Raw genomic sequence first — 20,215 nt, forward strand, 5'->3', positions numbered from 1 at the left:
TCCAGATTCTTTACATGTGCTCACTGTAAACCTGTTCTACTATTAAAGCTATTATTCTTCTGAAATGTTCTATCAAAACAGATTTTTGTGTGTGTGCATGTTGGCAATCATTCAAATAAATAATTATTTAAGAGTTATCGAGACTGTTCACGGGTGTGGTTCTTGATTATGGCCCACTGTGGTTTACGTGGCCTAAATTATGGTCTGCATCAGGACATATGATGATCTGCACTTCCTTTTGGAGTCACAGTCGCAGGATAAAAAACTGCAAAACAAAAAAACCCTCTTTATTTGTTAAAGAGCAAAAAGTTGAAGGCGAACAAGCTTCAGCAATAAGCTGTGGGTTTACAAACCTTCTTTTTGCCCTCAAAAACCCTGAAAAAGAACAAATAAAGATTACAATAATATTTACAATAACAACATTCATATTTTCCCTCTGCTCAGGCGTTCCAACACCTTCAGTTAATGAGGAATACTTACTTCTAACTTAATCATCATCAGTTTGCAAATTCTGGACGCATTTTAATGATCACTAAATTGCTGTGATTTTTACTTTCCAACAATAATGAGTTAACACAACAAAACACAGCTAACTGCTGTTCTTGCATTTTAAAAAGTGAGCTTGTTGGCGAGCTGGATTGTAAAGGCGCCTGTCTCTAAAGTATTTTGGGTCAACTTCTGCTTTTTAAATGTGCTGTGGGCTATAAATAAAATAGACGTGACAGTCAACACGGTGCATGTATGAGGCACATTTTTTCATTTCCAAAAATAAATAAATAACACAGTTCAGTCGGTTACATATTGAACTTGAAGAAGATAAAACAAGATATCGATCCTCCTGTGCTCGTATCAATCCGTTACCAGTATTAGTGTTGGTATGATACTCTTGATATTCACATTGTTCTGTCGTTCAGGTGTGCCACTGGAGAATCACCTCAGTTTTTCACTGTGTTCTGTGTAGCAGCTATGCAAACAAGAAGAGCAAAGATATTTTTGGACTTGTGATTGTTGTTAGTGCACAGCTGTGCAGCACATGTATTTAGGTTCACCCTCCCCACCCCAGGCAGGCATGCATGAGCTATTTAACCTGCAAACACACAGCCTGGCAGCTGATGGACAGTTAAGCAGCTAAAGACCCGAAAATTCACCCCAAAGGTTTAAAGGAGAGCAAAGCTACAACAGGAGGTAATAGCTATGACTTCCTTTAGTCAGACTTTGAGCTTTCTGCAAATCAGCTCTACTGTGTTAATGTTACACTGTGTGCCGAGTACAAATGTCTTCCCTATATTCTTTCGTGGACGCCCCCAAGTGGACATCAGCAGCATTACAGCATCAGTCCAAGATAAAAATAGCTCAGTTTCGCTTTCCAATCGTCAGAAATGATACCGAAGTTTTCCTCCTCCCATGAAACCAGCGGCCGCTGTCGTCAAGCTGCGGTTTGGTCTCCCAGGTGGAAGTTAACGCAGGCAGAGCTCGGACACGATGGAGACGGAAATACTGAGAATGATCTGCGCCGGCCAAGGAGCAGTCAACACGGAGGATTTAGTGTATAATCTGTTTTCCGGAGATCCCACGAAGTTGTCGGAGATCATTTGTAACCAAGAGAAATTTGTTTCCTGTTGTCCAAACGGACAGCCGAAGGTGGTGGCCAGGACCCGCCTGAGACTTTGCAGAGTGAAAGACTGCCCGGGGACGTGCAGGGGTCTGCACCTGTGCAAAAACTTCCTCTTCAGCGGATTCTGTCAGTTCACTCAGCTCAGGTAAATATACTGGACTTAAAGTAAGAAAGGTGAGTCATGGCCCGAGTGAAACAGCCACCGTCTCTGTTCATCCAGGCCTTTTCTAGTAATGCTGAAAGTGGCTGCAAAATATTCCAGGGTTAAAGGCCCTGACTAGTGTCTCTGTTTACAGTCAGTGAATTCGACATTTTAAGCAGTTTGACGCAGATTTGTTAGGAAAGCTAACCTGAACAAATATCATCATGTGACTCGAAAGGCTAATAGGAAAAGTTCCTCTCTGTGCTTCCTTGTACCGACTTCTGAGTCTCAATAAAAACGTTATTTTTATTGTCGTATTTGTGTACAACCAAGTTACGGACCATTAAAGAGGCTAAAATGTCAAATAATTCGTAGTGCTTATTATTATTATTATTATTAGTAGTGCTTATTATTGTCGTCATATTAACTGGTTTTGAAGCCAGCTAAGCTTAGGGACAAATTCTCGGGTTTGGAAAAATATAAGAACACATATGTTGACAGACACTCAGTCAAAATGAATTTTTTATTGGTATCGGGCTGAATTTGGAAACAGATACACAGCATGTGTACGTGTAATGATGAATTAATCCACGTTTGGCAGCACTTATCATGTTTGTGTGTGGCCCTAATCCTTCTCATGTCACAGTCATGACTCAGCTGTGTGGATTCTGTTACAACAGGAGGGGCTGCAGCTTCTCCCATGAGCTGACGTCTGATCATAACCAAAGACTTCTGAGGCAGCATGAGCTGGAGAGCCTGAGCCGAGAGGAGCTGTGCACCCTGCTGCTGCAGAGTGACCACACACTCCTTCCTGCTGTGAGTCTTAACCTAACACACGATAAAAGCACCCTGACGAAATACTTTAGGTTGAACTCATCATCATTGTCATAACATCTTTTCACATCTGATTCTGATATGTTCATTTAAATTGTAACAGCTTGTTGATACTGTAGCAATAACAAACAGTACAGCTGACACCCACACAGTGTAATATAATATGTAATTCTTCACAAATTGGCAGTCATTGAGGTGTTCTTAAAACTTAGAGGTAAAGTTGTTTGCCAGATGTGTATTGTTCTCCAATTTTAAAACACATTTTCTGTCACGTTGGTGGCAAATCAGCTTTTTTATACATGTCAAAAAGTATATTAAAAGTTTTAAAACGCATGCAATGTAATTGGTAAATAATCATTTCCTTTCGTTTGTTTGTTTGTTTGTTTGTTTGTTTGTTTGCAGTACCGTCCACAGTTTTCACGATATCTTTTTCAGATTTTGTGTGATGATAACAGCTGATTTAATTTAGATGAAAATTGGGTCGCGGTCAAAGTCTCATCTAAAAAATCAGTCAAAACTTTATATTACCCACAATTTTTTATGGATCGTCTTTAAACTTGACAAAGATATACTAGACCTAAGAAAACGTTTTGAACAATTTATTGTGGCATTTAGAGTAAAATAAATTTAAACTGGTTAAAAAAAGCAGGATGTTGCAATGTTTATATCCATCATTTACATACAGTCAGTGATTGTATTCCATCTTTTACTTACAGTCCGTGTATATAACCACGCTTTCCTTTCATTTTGTTCTGTCTCCATCAGATATGCTACGACTACAACAACGGTGATGGAGAGTTCGGCCGGTGTCAGGATGGTGATGGTTGCAGGAGGCTCCACATCTGCCAGAAGTACATCAGCCGTGAATGCAGCTGCTCGAGGAATCACAATTTTACTGCTCCACAGCCCATAAAAAATGTCCAAGAAAGAGGCGTACCTGGTGCCCTTCTGCCATCCTTGAAGGCTGTGTATGCAAATAAAGAGGCTTTGAGGCTGGCTGAGAATGGTCAACAACAGCGGAGAGGCAGAGGGAGAGGTGGTAGGGGTGCGACAGGCAGCAGGGGCAATAGGGGAAACAGAGGAAACCAGAGCAGCCGACCAGTGCAGGATCGAGCCTCCTCACTTACTGAGATGCTTGCTGGCACTCACATCTTCGATCTGTACACCAGTAATGGACTGAATGAAAGCGACGATGAAAACTCTTCCACCAGTGACATCTCCGCAGCCACCAGTGACAACGATGCGAGCAGTGAAAACGGTGAGACTCGAAGACGGAGACGCCGTCATGGAAGAAGTCAAGCAGCTGTCAGAGGGAGAGGCGGCAACAGGGGCACCAATAAGCAACCACTACCAAAAACTCGTTCATCAAGCAACATTAACGCTGCTGTCAGTGATGAAGCTGCTAAAGGTGGAGAATGGCAGAACAATAGACAGAGGCCTGTCAGAGGTAAACACCAGCTGAAAACACTTCTGATGTTTTCAGATGAACTAAAGCTGCTGTCTGAATGAAGCCTGTGAAATATCTCCTGTTTCTTTCAGATAAAACAGGGATCTGCATGTACTTCATTAAAGGTCACTGCAAACATGATGGTGAGAAAGTCATGGTTAGTAAGCGTTTGAGGCGTTAATGTAGTTCTTTCTTGACTTTGACCAGCTGTCTTTCTTCTTTCTTCTTAGATCGATGTTTTAAAGCTCATGACAAGATGCCGTACCGATGGCAGGTCCAAGAGGGACACCAGTGGACTGATTTGCCCGATAATGAGACAATTGAGAGAGACTACTGTGACCCCAGTAACTCATACAGGTACTTACCAAGTTCTCACAGGACTCTCTGCAGTCCTGCAAAAGACAACGTGATAATCTGATAATCAAATACACTTGACTTTGTGATCATCACAGACTGTTTAAAAGCAGAACTTTTGGCAGTTTACTGGTTCGGAGCATTCAGTTAGGTGTAGGGATGGGAATCGAGAACAGTTCCCAGTAGTGGCATTCCTTGGAATTGTTAGTCTGCTTGCCTATTGATTCTAATATTGGTTCCACCTGCACTTGAATCAGCTGATTTCAGCTCATGTGTCTGAGGATGAAAGTAGTGGAGCGGTCCACAGCATGAGCACGGACATTACTTTTATTTTTATTCCGCAAAAGAACAAGAGTGTGATGGTAAAGTGGGAACTGCATCCAGGATGGAAACAACTGCATTATCCCGCTAACACAACTTCAGCTCTTTGCAAGCACCAAGATAACAACGTTAGCCTTTTCTGCAGCTATGGGGCATATATGGTATCACTCTTGGCTGGAAGCAGTGCTTAAACAATGGAAAAAACACAAACTTTGTCCAAAAACCTCTCGTGTTTAGCTGTTTTCCACTTTTTCTTTGGTCATTTTAGCTTTTTTGGCCAGGGTGAAGGGAGTATCTGCCATCAAACAAGAAGACAGCCGCATGTAGCTATGATCATGTTTGCTAGTTCACCTTACCTGCATTAATGTAATAACGTGGTTAGCCTACTCAACGTAAATTACACACGAACAACATTAAGCTACTCACGCAGAGAAGAACGGCTGCTGCCATCATCATCCGTCATCATTTCTGCTACACTGGCAGGGCTAGGGGCCAGGACTCTCCTCTTCGGGTTTTTGGGGGATGTTGCTAACTCCGGGTCCGATAACAGGCACCACACCCGCAGTAGATGTGCTCGGTGTGAGGTCTCGCAGCAAGCTATCAAATACGGTGCATTTCTTGCCTTTAAAAAACACCGTACGTCGCCAGGTGTTTCATCGGATTTGAGGAGTTACCTCCTTTGACAGTATCACAGTATCAGCTTAAAGCACTTGTTGCTGCTGAGTTTGCATATTTTGCTGTGAAGTACAGCCAGACTTTGACCGCTTCGCCTTGGACATTTGTAATCTGTAGCTCTGCTCTAAAAGAACGTACGTACCTGGCCCCACCTACTATCCTCGGAAACGTAAAATGATTGGCTAGAATCTGAAGTGTGTGACATCTAAGGAAAAAAAGCACCGAAATGTGCGCTGCTTTTAGGTCTGGTTACTACCGTTTATGTCAGAACCGGTGCCATCATGGCACCTGATACCGGTATCCTTCCCTACTGAGGAGCAGTCAGGCTGCCAGCTCAGTTTCTGCCTGTATATGTTTCCAAAGTAGAATCATTGTGGTGATCGCTTTAACGTCTCTTTGTGCTGGTTTTCATCTTTGCTTTGTGTTCATACATAAATACTATGACAAAGATCATACGTGTGTCCTCTTTAGAATAGGGATTTGTGTTGGTGTGTGGGCCTGTAGAATAAGGTTTACATTGGTAACGGGTAATTCACTAGCTGGGCCCACGTCCTCATTTATATTTGACAGCATTTTCGTAGATAAAGGTGAATGGCTTTGACATGAATTGAGCTGCGGTTTGAGGAAGGCCTCGAAAGGGACTGACGGCGGCTCCGGGACCTGGCACATCCGTACTAAACGTACTAAATACAAGTCAAGAAGTTAAAGAATTGAAAAGGGGATGGAGGGTGGGGCATGTAAACGAGAATGAACAGCTTGTAGGACTGGGGGAACCTATATGGATGAGAACTGGAAGGAGTGTGTTTGCAGGTGTGGTCCCACTCCTGAAGTTCTGATACTTAATCTCCAATTATGAGACAAATTCATCCTAAAGTGAGACCCAATACAAACACAAACACAAGGACCTGGTTGTGGAAAGGAGACGATTTAGGTGATGATTCCACAGCCACAGGACACAATTCTTTATTTCTATTACTGTTTCCTTAATATCAACTTCTTTCAAACTCCACACACTTGTTAAAATGTTAACATTATGCCTTCTGTTTTGGGTGTCTGCAGTAGCACCAGTCCAGCCGTGCACTTTGACACGATGACCTGTGGATCGAACAAAGTACGTCGACTCTCGACAGAAAACTCCGTGATTGAGCCGACTTTCATCCACACCACCGAGTGGCTTTGGTACTGGCAGGATGAGTTTGGGAGGTGGAACACTTATTCCGCAGATGTGAGTAGCATCAGAATCCACTGTTCATCCACAGTGTTTTCAAAAGGTTGTTAGCACGTGAGTCAGTACTTTTGTTGTAAACATGATTAAAAAAAACATTTGTAATGTGGAAAAAAGTCCCTCGAACTATGACCCTACCGGGTGTTTTTCCCCCTCCAGGTGATCTCCACAAAGCATTTCAGTGCTTTTCAGCTTGTGTTTGTTTTAGCTTTAGCTCTCGTCAGGAGAGCTAAACATCTCGACAGCATTTTCAATGATAAAAAATTCTTAAAAACCAATTCTATAATACCTGCTCAGAACCATATCTAGGTGCTAGACTGCAAAAATAATGGAGCACTGAGCATGTAGGACCTTTACATAAAAGGTGCACACAAGCACCTTAGTGTCATCCACTGGGGTTTTTGACTATGTAAATGTGTAACTGTTTGCTAACACGTTCAATATATCAGCTTCGAAGTCAGTTCTCTGTTGTCACTCTCTGTTAAAATATCTTTAAAGTCATACTGCCTCAATAGATTTATTACATCAGAGGCTGTTATTAAAGCGTAAACTATCTGATTTTCTAATCAAAGGTTAAAGTCTTTGCTCTGGGTAATGCCACGTCATAGGACTGGTATAATTGTGAAACACTTCTCAACAGATTGGGAGGTAGAAAACAGTGAACAAACATGGAAAAAATAGCTGCTCCAGAGTTTTATTGAAGATATCCACACTGACAGCATGCCTCAGCAAGAAAAGCTAGCGGAGCTGATCTGAGCTACAAATAGTCACTGAACCTCTATTTCACTGACCATTTTGGAGGTCACTGCATTGCTTCTGCTGCAATCACAACTATATTTTTCATATTTTTTTATCCTCTCTGTATTCTGTTGTTTAAGCTGCTGGAATTACAGCTCATGATTAAAGTTTTAATCTCATCTATTATGGCTGTAAATCGAGGCTGCCACAGTCTGTGCATACAGCTCTGGTATCTCTGAGGAGAAATTAGCAGCTGAAGTAAACGGCTACATGTACCAGCTGTGCTCAGTTGATCATGTGAACTGAGCATGCTCATACTGGACTGTTGAGTTTAAAAAATAAATAAGTAAAGTTAAAGTCTGTTAGGGTAACTCTACTGGAAAGAACGTCAGACTTTCAAACGGCCTCAATGGTTTTCAGCCAAGCTAATTTGACAGTCGCTATCTTGGGATATTTATTAAATATTATAAATTAATTTCTCTTACCAATCGTTCATTGCTCTTATGCTGATGCAGGTTTGTTTTCAGGTTAAAAACACAGTCACCTTTCTTGCTTTGCAGACTAGTGGACATAAAGCAGCAGACATCAACAGCACAAAGCTGGAGGAGAAGTTTCTGGCCAATGACAAAGACGTGGTGGACTTCATTGCTGGCTCCCAGTCGTATTCACTCAGTTTCCAGGGTAAACAAAGAATATAGAAACTCTGTGTTGACTCATTTCTGCATGTTAAAATGTAAAACTGAGTTTCTCATTATCATTTAACTTTAAACTTCCTCCTCAGACATGATACAGACAAATAAACGCTATGGCACCAAAAGGTGTGTGTGCAGACGGCCACTGTTTGTCTCTGCTGCAGATGTCCTAACAAAGAAAGTCAGGTACGTCATCCCAAAAACAGCCCCAAGAAAGTTTTAAGACACCTTCACTTTGGTTTACATGTAGTGTTTTAAATGAGTCTGATAGACTTGTTAACTCCTTGATCGTTACCAACCAGTCTGTAGAGACCAGTGTGTCTGCCAGAATCTAACATGATTCCTGTTCAACACTTGATTGAGACGTTTAATTGTCATTAGCAATGTTACACGTACATGCAGTGAAACAGGACGCCTTCTGATTGTACATACAGAGAGATAGATGATGCAATACATGAGGGAAGAGGAGGAAAAAAAGAACTCCGCCCAGATGGGAGAGCAGTTTGAGAACAGAAAGAAAAAAAAAAAAACCCTCAGCACAATGAAGCACATGAATCCTCACAACTTACAACATAAAAAACACATGATTTGCGACAGGGATCGGGGGGTGGGGGGTGGTATGGGGTAATGGAGAGAGCCAATGTAGACAACAGTCATCTGGTCCTGCAGCTGAAACCTGGCGCTGGACAGAGACCTGCCTGACCGCATCAGGTGTAAGCGTCGAAGGCGCGTGTGTGTGTGTGTGTGTGTGTGTGTGTGTGTGTGTGTGTCTGAGTACATGTGTGCGTGTGTGTTTCCTGTATCCAAAGAGAGAGAGAGTGCGCTTTCACCTAGTTTTAAGCAAAAGTCAACAATCCCCAAGTCACTGCAGGCGACCTTGAGGAAGAATTCGGGAGAATTTGATGTTCCAGCTTTGGCCTTCGAGCTTCCAGCTGAGGGAAGGCCGCATGAAGACAGTGCTCGTTTGGGTTTGGTTTACCATACGTGCCAACATACTAGTGTTGCCAGGGCCTTAAGATTAGAGTGAAGCAAATTCACCATGTTTGTCCATTCAGTAGCAAGAATGTCAAAAAACAGGCAAGCACTAGACATTAAAAATGCTCCAGTCAGAGCTTGCTAAACGTAAGTTGCTTTTTTTTTTTTTTTTTAAATTTCCACAAATTTCATTAAAAAAATCCCAAACCGATTTTGTAGTAGTACAGCTGTGAGTCTGGCTTCTACACTCTTGGATTTGTTTGGTTTATTCTGGTCTTCATGGCAGGTCCTGTCAGACTTGGTTGTTTCAGGTCTGTTGATGCACATTATACTGTATTGGAGTTTAACTCTGGACCACTGAAGGACAGACTTTCTGTAACCAGCAGCAACGCCTATGATGCAGCTCATTGCTGTGCAGAAATGTGAACCTTTATTTTGATCTAACTCAGCCCTGCCCGTCTCTGCTGCCTGAAGCAGCACAGAGCATGATGCTACCAACACCGTGACATCACGTCGTGTTGTGAGAGCTGTGTGCCGAGGGAGCTATCTGGTGCTCTTTACTCAAAGTGGCTTCTTTCAAGCATCTTTCTATCATAAAGACATAATTGATAAAACAGTGACACAGAGATATGATTCTAGACCCGTTCCCTGATCTAGACCTGGTGAGGCGTGTCGCCCTGGATGTTAAGAAAGAGTTCCTAAGATTTCATAGTTGGTTTGTTTGTTTTTTCTGATATTAGTATGAACTGTGGGGGTTATTACATGCTCAGGTGTGCGTCTTTCTTAACCGTATTCAGATCATCTCAGCAGTGGGTCCTATTTGTTCTTTTTTTTTATTTAGCAATTATAAAAAAAATTGAAAAACAAACAAAAACACTCCTAAAAATGACAAACATGAGCTCTTGCCATTGATGGGAAAAATGTTTTGTTGATTTAAAATGAAATCTTAAAACATATGTAAAAAGTGAAGGTGTCTGTATATCAAAGAAACTTTTAATGGCATTTGTGTTACTTATGTTTTCAGACGTATTACACCCAAACCTTGTGTATTTAAAGTCATCCTAACCCTCTGTCTCTGCAGACGGCCCGTGGTTAAAGCATCTGCTCCAATACCAGACAACTGGGACAAGACACAGATCCCCGAAACAGGATATTCGGTATTGTGAAACCATAAAATATTAGTTTTATGTCTCTGCTGTTTGAGCTCACACTCAAGTTTAGACTTATATATATATATATATATACACACACACACACACACACGCGCAGTGTTGGGAAGGTTACTTTTAAAATGTATTCCATTACAGAATACAGAATACATGCCCCAAAATGTATTCTGTAACGTATTCCGTTACGTTACTCAATGACAGTAATGTATTCTGAATACTTTGGATTACTTAATATATTATCGTGCTTTTTACAACTACGTGAATGTACTATTGCTGTGTGATTTATTACTATTACTGAAGGTCTGCGACTCCGAACTGTAGTAAAGGGACCTCTGACTAATACGGCGGGGTCCCTGTCGGCTCGTAGCCGAAAAATAGCTCTACTTTGTTGTGTGGGTCAATTTTTCTTGCGACAGACAGAGAGAGGCATTGAAAGGCTGCTCCAACGGAACTTATTGTTTTTGGAGGAAAACACGAACACGGTGTACAGTCGAGTCTTAATAGCTTACTTACAGCTGGGCTCGTCAGGCACTCTTCTTGGCTGCAGTGGTTATTATTATATTTACATGCTTCCAGCTCCCGTTTTTCCTCGACGACAACTCGTACCTTTCCACTCCCCTTTTCTCCCTCCTCGCGCTCACAGACCCATAACGTGTATGGCAGTCCATTCTCCCTGCAGCACGGACTACACTTCCCATGAGGCTACATTCTTTAGAGCTATGCTTGTAGCATTCTGCCTGTTAGCTTAGCACAACAACAACAACAACAACAACAACGAAAAGGCGCTCTCTCACCCAGGAAACACACAGTCGCAGAGAGAGAGAGAGCGTCGCCCTGTAACCATGGCAACCGTAACGCTGCCGCCTGGAACAACAGAACGTAGCTGTCAAACAAAACCCAAACAGTCCTGACCCGCGACAAAATGAAACAGGAAAGTACCGCAGTGTAATCCATTTATTTCAACAAAGTAACTGTATTCTGAATACCACCTTTTTATACGGTAACTGTAACGGAATACAGTTACTCATATTTTGTATTCTAAATACGTAACGGCGGTACATGTATTCTGTTACTCCCCAACACTGTACATATGTTAACATATTCCAAACATAGTAATGTAGATGTACAACTCAATGTTATGCAGTGTAATTTTCTAGTAAAAGGTGAAAGCAATCAGTTTTTTTTTAAATACAACATTATATTAAACAATATAACACGCATACAAAATAACAAAAAAAAGAGAGAAAAAGGATTAAATAAGACAACCGAACGACATAAAATAAAACAGACAAGCCTTTATCTTAAAAACGTATTTTTAAGATCATATCTGATCTGTTATCCTTCCTCAGATAGAAACTTGATTCTGGCCTCATAGTATTTTTCAGTGTGGGCTCTTATGTTACACCATCCTGAATACTGGAAGTTCCAGTTATCCATTAAACCCTGGGAGTTTACATTCTCACAGACTTTATTGGGCGATCGTAGCTCAAGAGTTGGTAGTTCGTCGGTTCGAAGGTTGCCGGTTCGAGCCCCGGCTCCGACAGTCTCGGTCGTTGTGTCTTTGGGCGAGACACTTCACCCGTTGCCTACTGGTGGTGGTCAGAGGGCCCGGTGGCGCCAGTGTCCGGCAGCCTCGCCTCTGTCAGTGCGCCCCAGGGCAGCTGTGGCTACAATGTAGCTTGTCAGTGTGTGAATGTGTGTGTGAAGCGCTTTGGGGTCCATAGGGACTAAGTAAAGCACTATACAAATACAGGCCATTTACCATTAATTACTGTAGTCCTCTCCGTGTGGGCTTTCACTGTCTAAGAACTTTCCTCGGTACAGTTCCTGAATACTGAGCTCTCTATGTATTCTGAAACTGGTCACCCTCTAATGTATTTACCACCCTGTCATATATCAGTAAACATTAGCCTTCCTTCTCATTTACGTTCTCATTGGCTGTTTCAGAGATTTGGAGAGTTTAACTTGGGACCCGGCTGTATTCACCGGGTCTTGTATTGTATTGTTGATTTAAGATAAAAACCATTTACTTTATTCAGTCACTGGTTCCCACATTGCTTCCTGTGCAGATGACACTTCAAGTGGAATTTCTACAGTAAGCAAAAGATTTTCCCAAATAATTTTTTTCTATGAACATATTTGGGGAAAAGTAAAAAACAAAAAGACAAAAAAAAGCTAAGCTTAGAAATATATTTCCTATCGTTGAATTCAGAGTTTCCATTTCTGTGTTGTTCTTAGGAGTAAAATGCCTTTTTTAACACTGTTGCTGGCCTTGTTTAAAAATAACATTATAGAATTTATATTTGTACTCAGACATAAAGCTAAAGAATTCATACTAACTAAATGGTGAAGGGAAATGCTCGTGTTGAAAGATTGCAATATTTTTTTGTTTTCTTACAGCGAATCTCCGTCCAGCGCGCTTCAGATGAATTTAAGACGGTGGAAACTCATTTCTGTAAAACCATGAAAGGCTTTGATATTGTCAAAATTGAGAGGATTCAGAACAAAGCTCTTTGGGAAGTCTTTCAATGGTACGTATTGTCTTCTGCGGTCCACAGACTTCAGTAAACTCTGACTTCTTTTATCCATTTTCTGCCCCCTGCTGGTGATTTGAAAGAATACAGATTTAAATTCCTGCACTGGTGTCACTCCTCAGAGCCAGAGGCTGTGTTAATGTTTGTGTACACAGTCCAGGGTCAGCGTGCACACTTTCACGACATACAGACAAACCAGACTGACGTAAGATATTTGTATGTCTTCTATTTCAAGGCAAAAGAATCAGATGAAGACCAAAAACAAAGGGGGAAATGTGACTGAGAAAAAGCTTTTTCATGGCACTCACTCCAAATTTGTTGACACCATCTGCCACAACAACTTTGACTGGAGAATCTGCGGACTTAATGGAACGGCTTTTGGCAAAGGTGATTGGAAGAAATGTTCAAGCTGAAACAGTTATTGATAAAAAGCATGTTTTCATAAACCATACATTTAAAAAACAGAAGCTCCAAACTCACCAAACAGACATTTTTGTCAGCTGTGGTTGTGAGGAACGATGCTTATTTTTTTGCCCGATAATCACAATGGTCTCTTTTGGTGTCTAAACACAGGTAGTTACTTTGCCCGTGATGCCAGATACTCCCACAACTACACCGGTGACACTGACGTCAGAGACATGTTCATCTCACGGGTGCTGGTGGGAGACTTCACCAAAGGGTCCTCCGATTATCCCCGACCTCCTTCGAAGGACGGAGGGGACATAAACTTCTATGACAGCTGTGTTGACGATGTAATGAACCCCACCATATATGTGGTGTTTGAGAAGCACCAGATCTACCCCGAGTACCTGATAAAGTACAAGACCACACACCCACTAGTTAGTACATTGATGTACAGTGGTGGTGCATCAGCACCAGCACCAAAGCCAGTGGCAGCACCAAAGCCAGCTACCATATCGGCTTACCAACCTAGCACGATCTCCTCTGGATATAAAGCCAGTACCTCCGCTTCTTTTTACTCACCTAACACAACCTCTTCGCCCCACCCATCTAGCTCTGTGTCTTCTGGGTACCCATCTAGCTCGGCGTCTTCTGGGTACCCATCTAGCTCTGTGTCTTCTGGGTACCCATCTAGCTCGGCGTCTTCTGGGTACCCATCTAGCTCGGCGTCTTCTGGGTACCCATCTAGCTCGGCGTCTTCTGGGTACCAATACAGTACCTCGTACTCAAACATCAGAACAGTTAACCAGCCCACACATGTCCCTCCATCTCCCTCAGCACCCCCAAAGAAAACATCCGATTCTTGTGTCATTGCTTAACATCAGTGGTGTAAAGGGGGTTGGTGGTGTTTTGCAGTAATAATAATAGTAGTAATAATAGTAATAATAATAATAATAATAATAATAATAATAATAATAATAATAATAATAATAATAATTAATAATAGCATAAAAACAGACAGCAATGGTGGATCTTGAGCACTAAAAGTGTTAATTGGAGTAACTGAGAAGAAAACAAATGAAGCCACAGATATTAATGAATTCCAGAAGATTAGAATATGTGATTTATTAGCTGCTGTTTATAATGAACAGATAACCAGTTTAGGATTAACTCATTTCTCAGTCAACTGCTATTAAAGCAGCTTCACATGACTTTGAATGATGAGACTTTGGTTTGCTGAATAGGTAAGCGAGAGGCAGTGCAGAAGAAAGCTTCAGAACTGTTACATTTTCCCGTTACACTTCATAATTTCTTTTTGTTGTTGTTTTGATGCTTGAATTTTTCCACCTCGAACAAATGTAAAATGATTTTCTACCAATTGCCAGCATTTCCACGCACTTTGTTTTTATGTGCAAATTGAAGATGCACGTAAACATGTGGCATTTTGGCACAATCACAATTGTTGAGGTGTTGTTTAAAGAAACTACACTAACTTTTTTACAGAAAATAAAAAATAAACGGCAGCGGCGTGCGAGCCGTATCAGAAGAAACACCTGAGTGCTTTCCTCGTGATTATCTCAGGAAGTTTTATACGTCATCCACATTTAGTGGTTACCATACGAACGCATCGTACTGTATCACGTAATGATGAAAAACACTGTGTCAGATTAGGCCATTAGTGTCACGAATTCTCGTAACAACTTAGTCAAGACACATGACGGACTGCGCGTTGGTGCCTAATGATAGCTTTGCTGCTTTAGACGACCTTTGTGATGTCAGCAGGAAGCTGGGCCCAACTTCTGGGAACACGGAAACAAACAGCGGCGCCGTGTGATAGTCACTGCTCCGTGTTTGGAAAAACCTGAAAGAAAATGTTTAATGTTGTTTACAACTACGAGTGACAAACTCAGGAGTACAAAGCTACCTTGAGTCACTTTAAATATTGCTCTAGTGACTGGATGCCAGTATATCTCAGTGCTCACAGAGCAGGTGATCCATATAACATAAGGCTGTTGCAGAGGGCCGGGCTCAAATCTGACCCCACACCATTTGCACGCCTTCTCCCTCCTTTACTGTCCTATCATAAACAAACGCCCCCCATAAATGTTGTTCACTTACTGGATTTGCGTCTTTCAGTGAACATTAAAAAAAATATAACTGGTTGAGAATCAACCCCAGCCACTGCAACCTCACTGTTTCTGAGTGATAGCGAGTGTTTTGGGGTGATATCCAAGCGTGGCCTGCTCGTTCCATTTGTCTATAAGGTCTTTTTTTTTTAATAAATCTTCCCGTAAGAAGATTAACGATTGTTTGGATATTGCATTTTGGCGATATCTCTGTAGGGTCCTGCTCAAAGCCTGCTTAACCGTGATTGGTTAATGCTCCTTGGGATTTCTCTTTAATCTTTCAAGTGATTTGAAAATAATTTATGATTAAAATGAAAAAAAATGTGACTTAAGCTTTTACCTACCACTAGAAGGTTAAAAAAAAAAAAAAACCAGGCTATATTGATTATTTTATTGATAAAATGTAAATGAAAGGCTTGTAATGTGCATGGTGGGTGATTTGTTTAGGGTGTGATTATTGATCATTTCACCTGCTCAACATGAATAATCACTGTTTTCACAATTATTAAACTAAAGCATGTTGCAGCACATTAGAGTGTGTTTGTTTGTTTGTCGCTGTCAGAGCTGCAGTTCGTTCTCTGTCTTTTTTTTCTGCGTGTCTCATAACTGACATAAAAAATGCCACCAGCAGTCATGTTGGGGCTCTTAGTGAAATGAGGCAGGGCATGAAAAATGATCAATATGGCTGCCGGTGCTTCATCTGACACAAAACATTAGGCCTGTAAAGTAACCCCGCTGTAGCACCCCCTCCTATCAGCGTACATGCACCAGCAACTGCCTTCTGTTATGTTTCCTATAAACTGCAGTGTGAATATGGGCATGTTTGGATGTTTCCACTGTAGCAACGAATGGTGGAAACAGACTTTTTGCACAATTACAAAGCTATTAAATCCAGGTCTTCTGTGATCTTAATGAAAAAAAAAGAAAAAAGTAATCTGCCTTGGTTAAAGATCGAAAACGGTGTCACACTGATTCTGATTAGGCCTGACTCCTGGGAATTAGCTTTGTGGAAGTGGAATTCACAACAAGGCAGATGTGATTTTGAAATGCAGAGATAAATATGCTCACTTGCTAATGAGCCGTTGGGCAGACAATTGTCGACAGAAACCCCCCAAAAAAGCATCAGGAAAGGGGGTTACTGAGCTGAGAGAGCAAGGCATTTAAGTGCAGTTTCCTCTTTAAACTTCTAAACAGCAGAATGATTGTTTTCAAGTTTAAGTGTCGCCCTCTGGTGGCCATTAGGAAGACTGATTCTATTACATGTCATATCCATCTCACAGCTGACACATCCACATCATGGTGACATTTAAAACTTTCCTCTCTGTGCTTCCAAGTTGCAAAGCATAATGCTGACAAATGGCATTATGCTGTCCATCTTACATATACAGTCTATGCTTTATCTTCATATCTTAGATTTTCTGCCCACTTCTTTTTTCCTTTAGCCCGCCCCTTTTAGCATAAGTACCTGTTGAGGAGGCGGGGTTAAAATAGGGAGGCAGGTACACAAACAAACTGATAAAGCCACCAAGGCGTTATCAAACCAAATGCATTGTGTTTCCATATATATTTATTTTTAATGTATGTGGTCCTGTTTCATTTCCAAATAAATCTACATTATTTCAGCCTGTTTGCATGAATGATATCAAGTCCCCCATCAACCACCACAGGTGGGGGACAAAGAAAAAGACAAAGAGCTCAGCCTCCACATTAGATTACAAAGACCCAATTCCCAGGGCGAAAATAAATTTGGCTGCCACTTCTGCTGCATCCATTTATCCACCACCCGTGCTTCATTATGCCTCTGCTGCCCATTAAGATAGAGCTGTCCTATGGGAAATGCAGCTGTGTCCTGCAGGATGCAGAAAGCTCACCCAGCGACAGTAAATATCCACTGACATTAACCAGCTTGAGTGGGGCCCCTTCCTGTCTGATGTGTGCTTCGTGGCGGCTGCAGTCCTGGCCCTGGCTGTCATTTCCTGGACCTCCAGAGTCAGCTGCCAGGACCTTCCAGGCTTCGGCGTATCAGACAATCTGGTCTTTCCTGCAATGCACTGGCTTATGAATTAAATATGACTCCTTTCTGCTTTGTTTGCACGCGGCCCTCCCGGCGTGTGAGATGTTTATGTTTCTGCTGAGTCACAGTGGTTTAGCTCCAGCTGATGGAAGAATGCTATGGCAAAAACCGCAGGGGGGGGCTATGAAAGCGAGTCAGATCTTTATTTCTGGCTGATGGCAGAAGTTTTTGTGGAGTATCTGAAATAGCTGCTTAAACTTAAATTGAAGGTGCAGGCAGCAGATCCATGCATGAGCAGCCTCAGTAGATGAATAAGGCACCTGTGGATCAGCTGACTGGTAATGGTGTCGATATACAGATATATTTAAAGTTACATAGTATATTTCTATGTTGTTAAAGATGCTTTATGTAGCAAGACTTCAGACATCTTTGTGGTGCAACAGTGTAATGTAAGTAAGTAATGTAAGGGGTTCAAAAGTCGTCTAGGGAATTTATGTTTGAGATTTTAGAAAGCATCTTTTTATAGATTTTTTTAAAAGAACTCTTTGATTTATTAACAAATATCTAAAAAATAATGACAATTCCCCCTCAGCTCAGCTCTACTTGGTGGTCAGTGCTAATTAGGAAATGATTATCATGCTCTCATGCAAAATTAATATAGCTAGCCATCGGTAGTGAATGCAAGGTAATACTGGCATTAAGGTCAAAGCACTTAGATCCCTCAAAGCTTTTCTGGCTTCATTTAGGTGCGATAATTAATAAAAAACAAAACAAAAACAAAAAAAAACAACGTATCTACTTATCCCACAAGACCCCTGATGATGTACCTGATGATGTCATTCTGCCCTTTAGGGTGAAGCACAAGAAGCAACTGAGCAGTGGGAAATGTGGTCTTCCTACAATTCTGCATAATTCTCACATGGTGGCAATACTCAGGTCTGCAGTTATTTTTTCACTTTCTGTGATGTTGTCATTTCCTAAAGAAAACCAATAAGGATGCTGTAGAGAAGATGTGTTGCATTACTATTTTGGTGCTCAGCGGATTTAAACAACACATCTACAACTGTTTCCTCTACAAATGGTGCTTAAGAGAAAGGCACACATTAGAGAACAACTTGAAACGTGCTTGGAAGTCGTGCTGAGGACTTGGTCTGAGAATAGAGTCCATATGTGAGTGGCCTGAGGGTTGATGGTCTGGAGGTGTGGGACCTGATTGACCCGAGACGCTACCAGTGGGCAGCGAGTCAAACGGGTGGTGGGTGGGGGTCACCTGTGATGGCCCTTGTTCTCCTCAGACAGGAGGATCTGGCGATGGCCTCCAGGGGTCACAGAGGGCAGCCAGTTATTTTTTGGCCAGTGTTAATTACCCTCTGCGCAGCCTTCCTGTTCTCATTGTGGCCCCTGCGTACCAAACATCCAGGCAGTAGGAGAGTCTCTACTGTGGAGTGATACAAGGCCAGCAGCAGCTTCCTGGCCTCCTGCATCAATTATAGATTTCTTTTCTTAGAAAAAGAGTGAGAGCCACATTTTACATTGTAGCTCTAAAAAATAATCTGCTTTGCTTTTCATTTGGAGCGTAAAGGCCTTTACATACCTGAGGTGTAAAATGCAAATATTTCAAACGTTTAAAATATTTTTGGGACTCACCTATTCATAATGCAGCCGTTCATAGTGACCGCGTAATTTCACTTGACAAATTTGGTGCAAAAAGTAGTCGTGATACAGCTTTACAGCTACACCTTCCTTGGATCAAACCATGAAATTTGTCTCTCTGCATGCCTTCTTGTGAGAAATGGATGAACCTAGAATTTCTGTTTCTTCCATTTCTCTGAACATGAGGACCAGCTCATGATCGCTGTCAACTTCCTGTTTTTTATCATAGTGCATTTTTTGAGGATGAATTTTTCAAAAAAAGGCAACATGTTTGGCGTGTATATAGGTTACACAGTAAGTTTGGATCCGTGATATCCAGAAATTCGTTGCAATTTTTCAAAATGCATTAATTGTGTAAAATATTTCCTAAAGATGTCTTTGCAGATGGAATTCTTTTTGTAATAGAAGTCACTATATGTCACCCCCTCCTGGCTATTAGAGAGAATGCAGGTTCAAGGCATTTCTTTAAAAAAAAAAATGTTATAGCCATCTTTTATATACAGTCTATACAAAACCCCTGTAGACATCCTTGTTAATTAATTTATTGCAGTAAATGCATATCATTTGAAAGCCTTTTCGCAGTTTCCACGAAAAGAAATGAAACTTAAAGAAAGTGAGTCTGAGGATTGAAAACAATGAATGCAGTGCTTCTCAGGTGTACTTCTTCGCCCTTTCCTGTTTAAGCCATCTTTTATACCAATCAGCATTCAGTCTTTGCATAGTTCAGTAGTTGTTCCTCTACAGCAGGGGTGACCAACTCCAGGCCTCGAGCGCCGGTGTCCTGCAGGTTTTAGATCTCACCCTGGGTCAACACACCAGAATCAAATGATTAGTTCATCACCAGGCCTCTGGAGAACTTCAAGACATGTTGAGGAGGTCATTTAGCCACTTAAATCAGCTGTGTTGGATCAAGGACACATCTAAAACCTGCAGGACTCCAGCCCTCGAGGCCTGGACTTCCCCCAGGTTGACTTTATATCTAAAACAACACCAGTGAACGACGTCACAGCAGCTACATCCATGATTTATATACAGTCTGTGGTTCCACTATATGCACATTTTACTCATTTGCACGTCTGCTGGAGGTCTCTTAACCCCAAAATGTGATTGTAACTGTATTAAACAACTCACTTGGTCATTTTCCAGAATCCACAGTTTCATTATACATCTAATCTGAACCCCCAAGCCCCCCCCCCCCAACAAGAACAACCCAAAGCAGCAAAAACTGCACTAACAGTGCCGCTGCTGTGAGACAGAGACTTCAATCTTCTGATGCTGCGCCGTCATGTCAGTTTGTAT

The 20,215-nt window shown here is 41.6% G+C and overlaps 1 protein-coding gene across 1 annotated transcript; it reads left to right on the forward strand.

Annotated features, from left to right (window-relative positions):
- Positions 1-1,215: 1,215 nt before the first annotated feature.
- LOC146689896 (protein mono-ADP-ribosyltransferase PARP12-like) lies at positions 1,216-16,871 on the forward strand. The gene is made up of 12 exons (XM_085437576.1): positions 1,216-1,760; positions 2,438-2,573; positions 3,357-4,038; positions 4,131-4,181; positions 4,269-4,395; positions 6,448-6,613; positions 7,912-8,032; positions 8,133-8,229; positions 10,100-10,175; positions 12,588-12,718; positions 12,957-13,108; positions 13,295-16,871. Exons 1-12 carry the CDS (start codon positions 1,483-1,485, stop codon positions 13,999-14,001), a joined length of 2,724 nt encoding a protein of 907 aa, XP_085293702.1. The 5' UTR covers positions 1,216-1,482; the 3' UTR covers positions 14,002-16,871.
- The last annotated feature ends 3,344 nt before the right edge of the window (positions 16,872-20,215 follow it).

This window comes from Copadichromis virginalis, linkage group LG17 (genome assembly GCF_057382275.1).
Source record: "Copadichromis virginalis isolate Kocher_CV1m ecotype Utaka linkage group LG17, C_Virginalis_male_GT1.1, whole genome shotgun sequence".
NCBI classification, from domain to species: Eukaryota; Metazoa; Chordata; class Actinopteri; order Cichliformes; family Cichlidae; genus Copadichromis; species Copadichromis virginalis.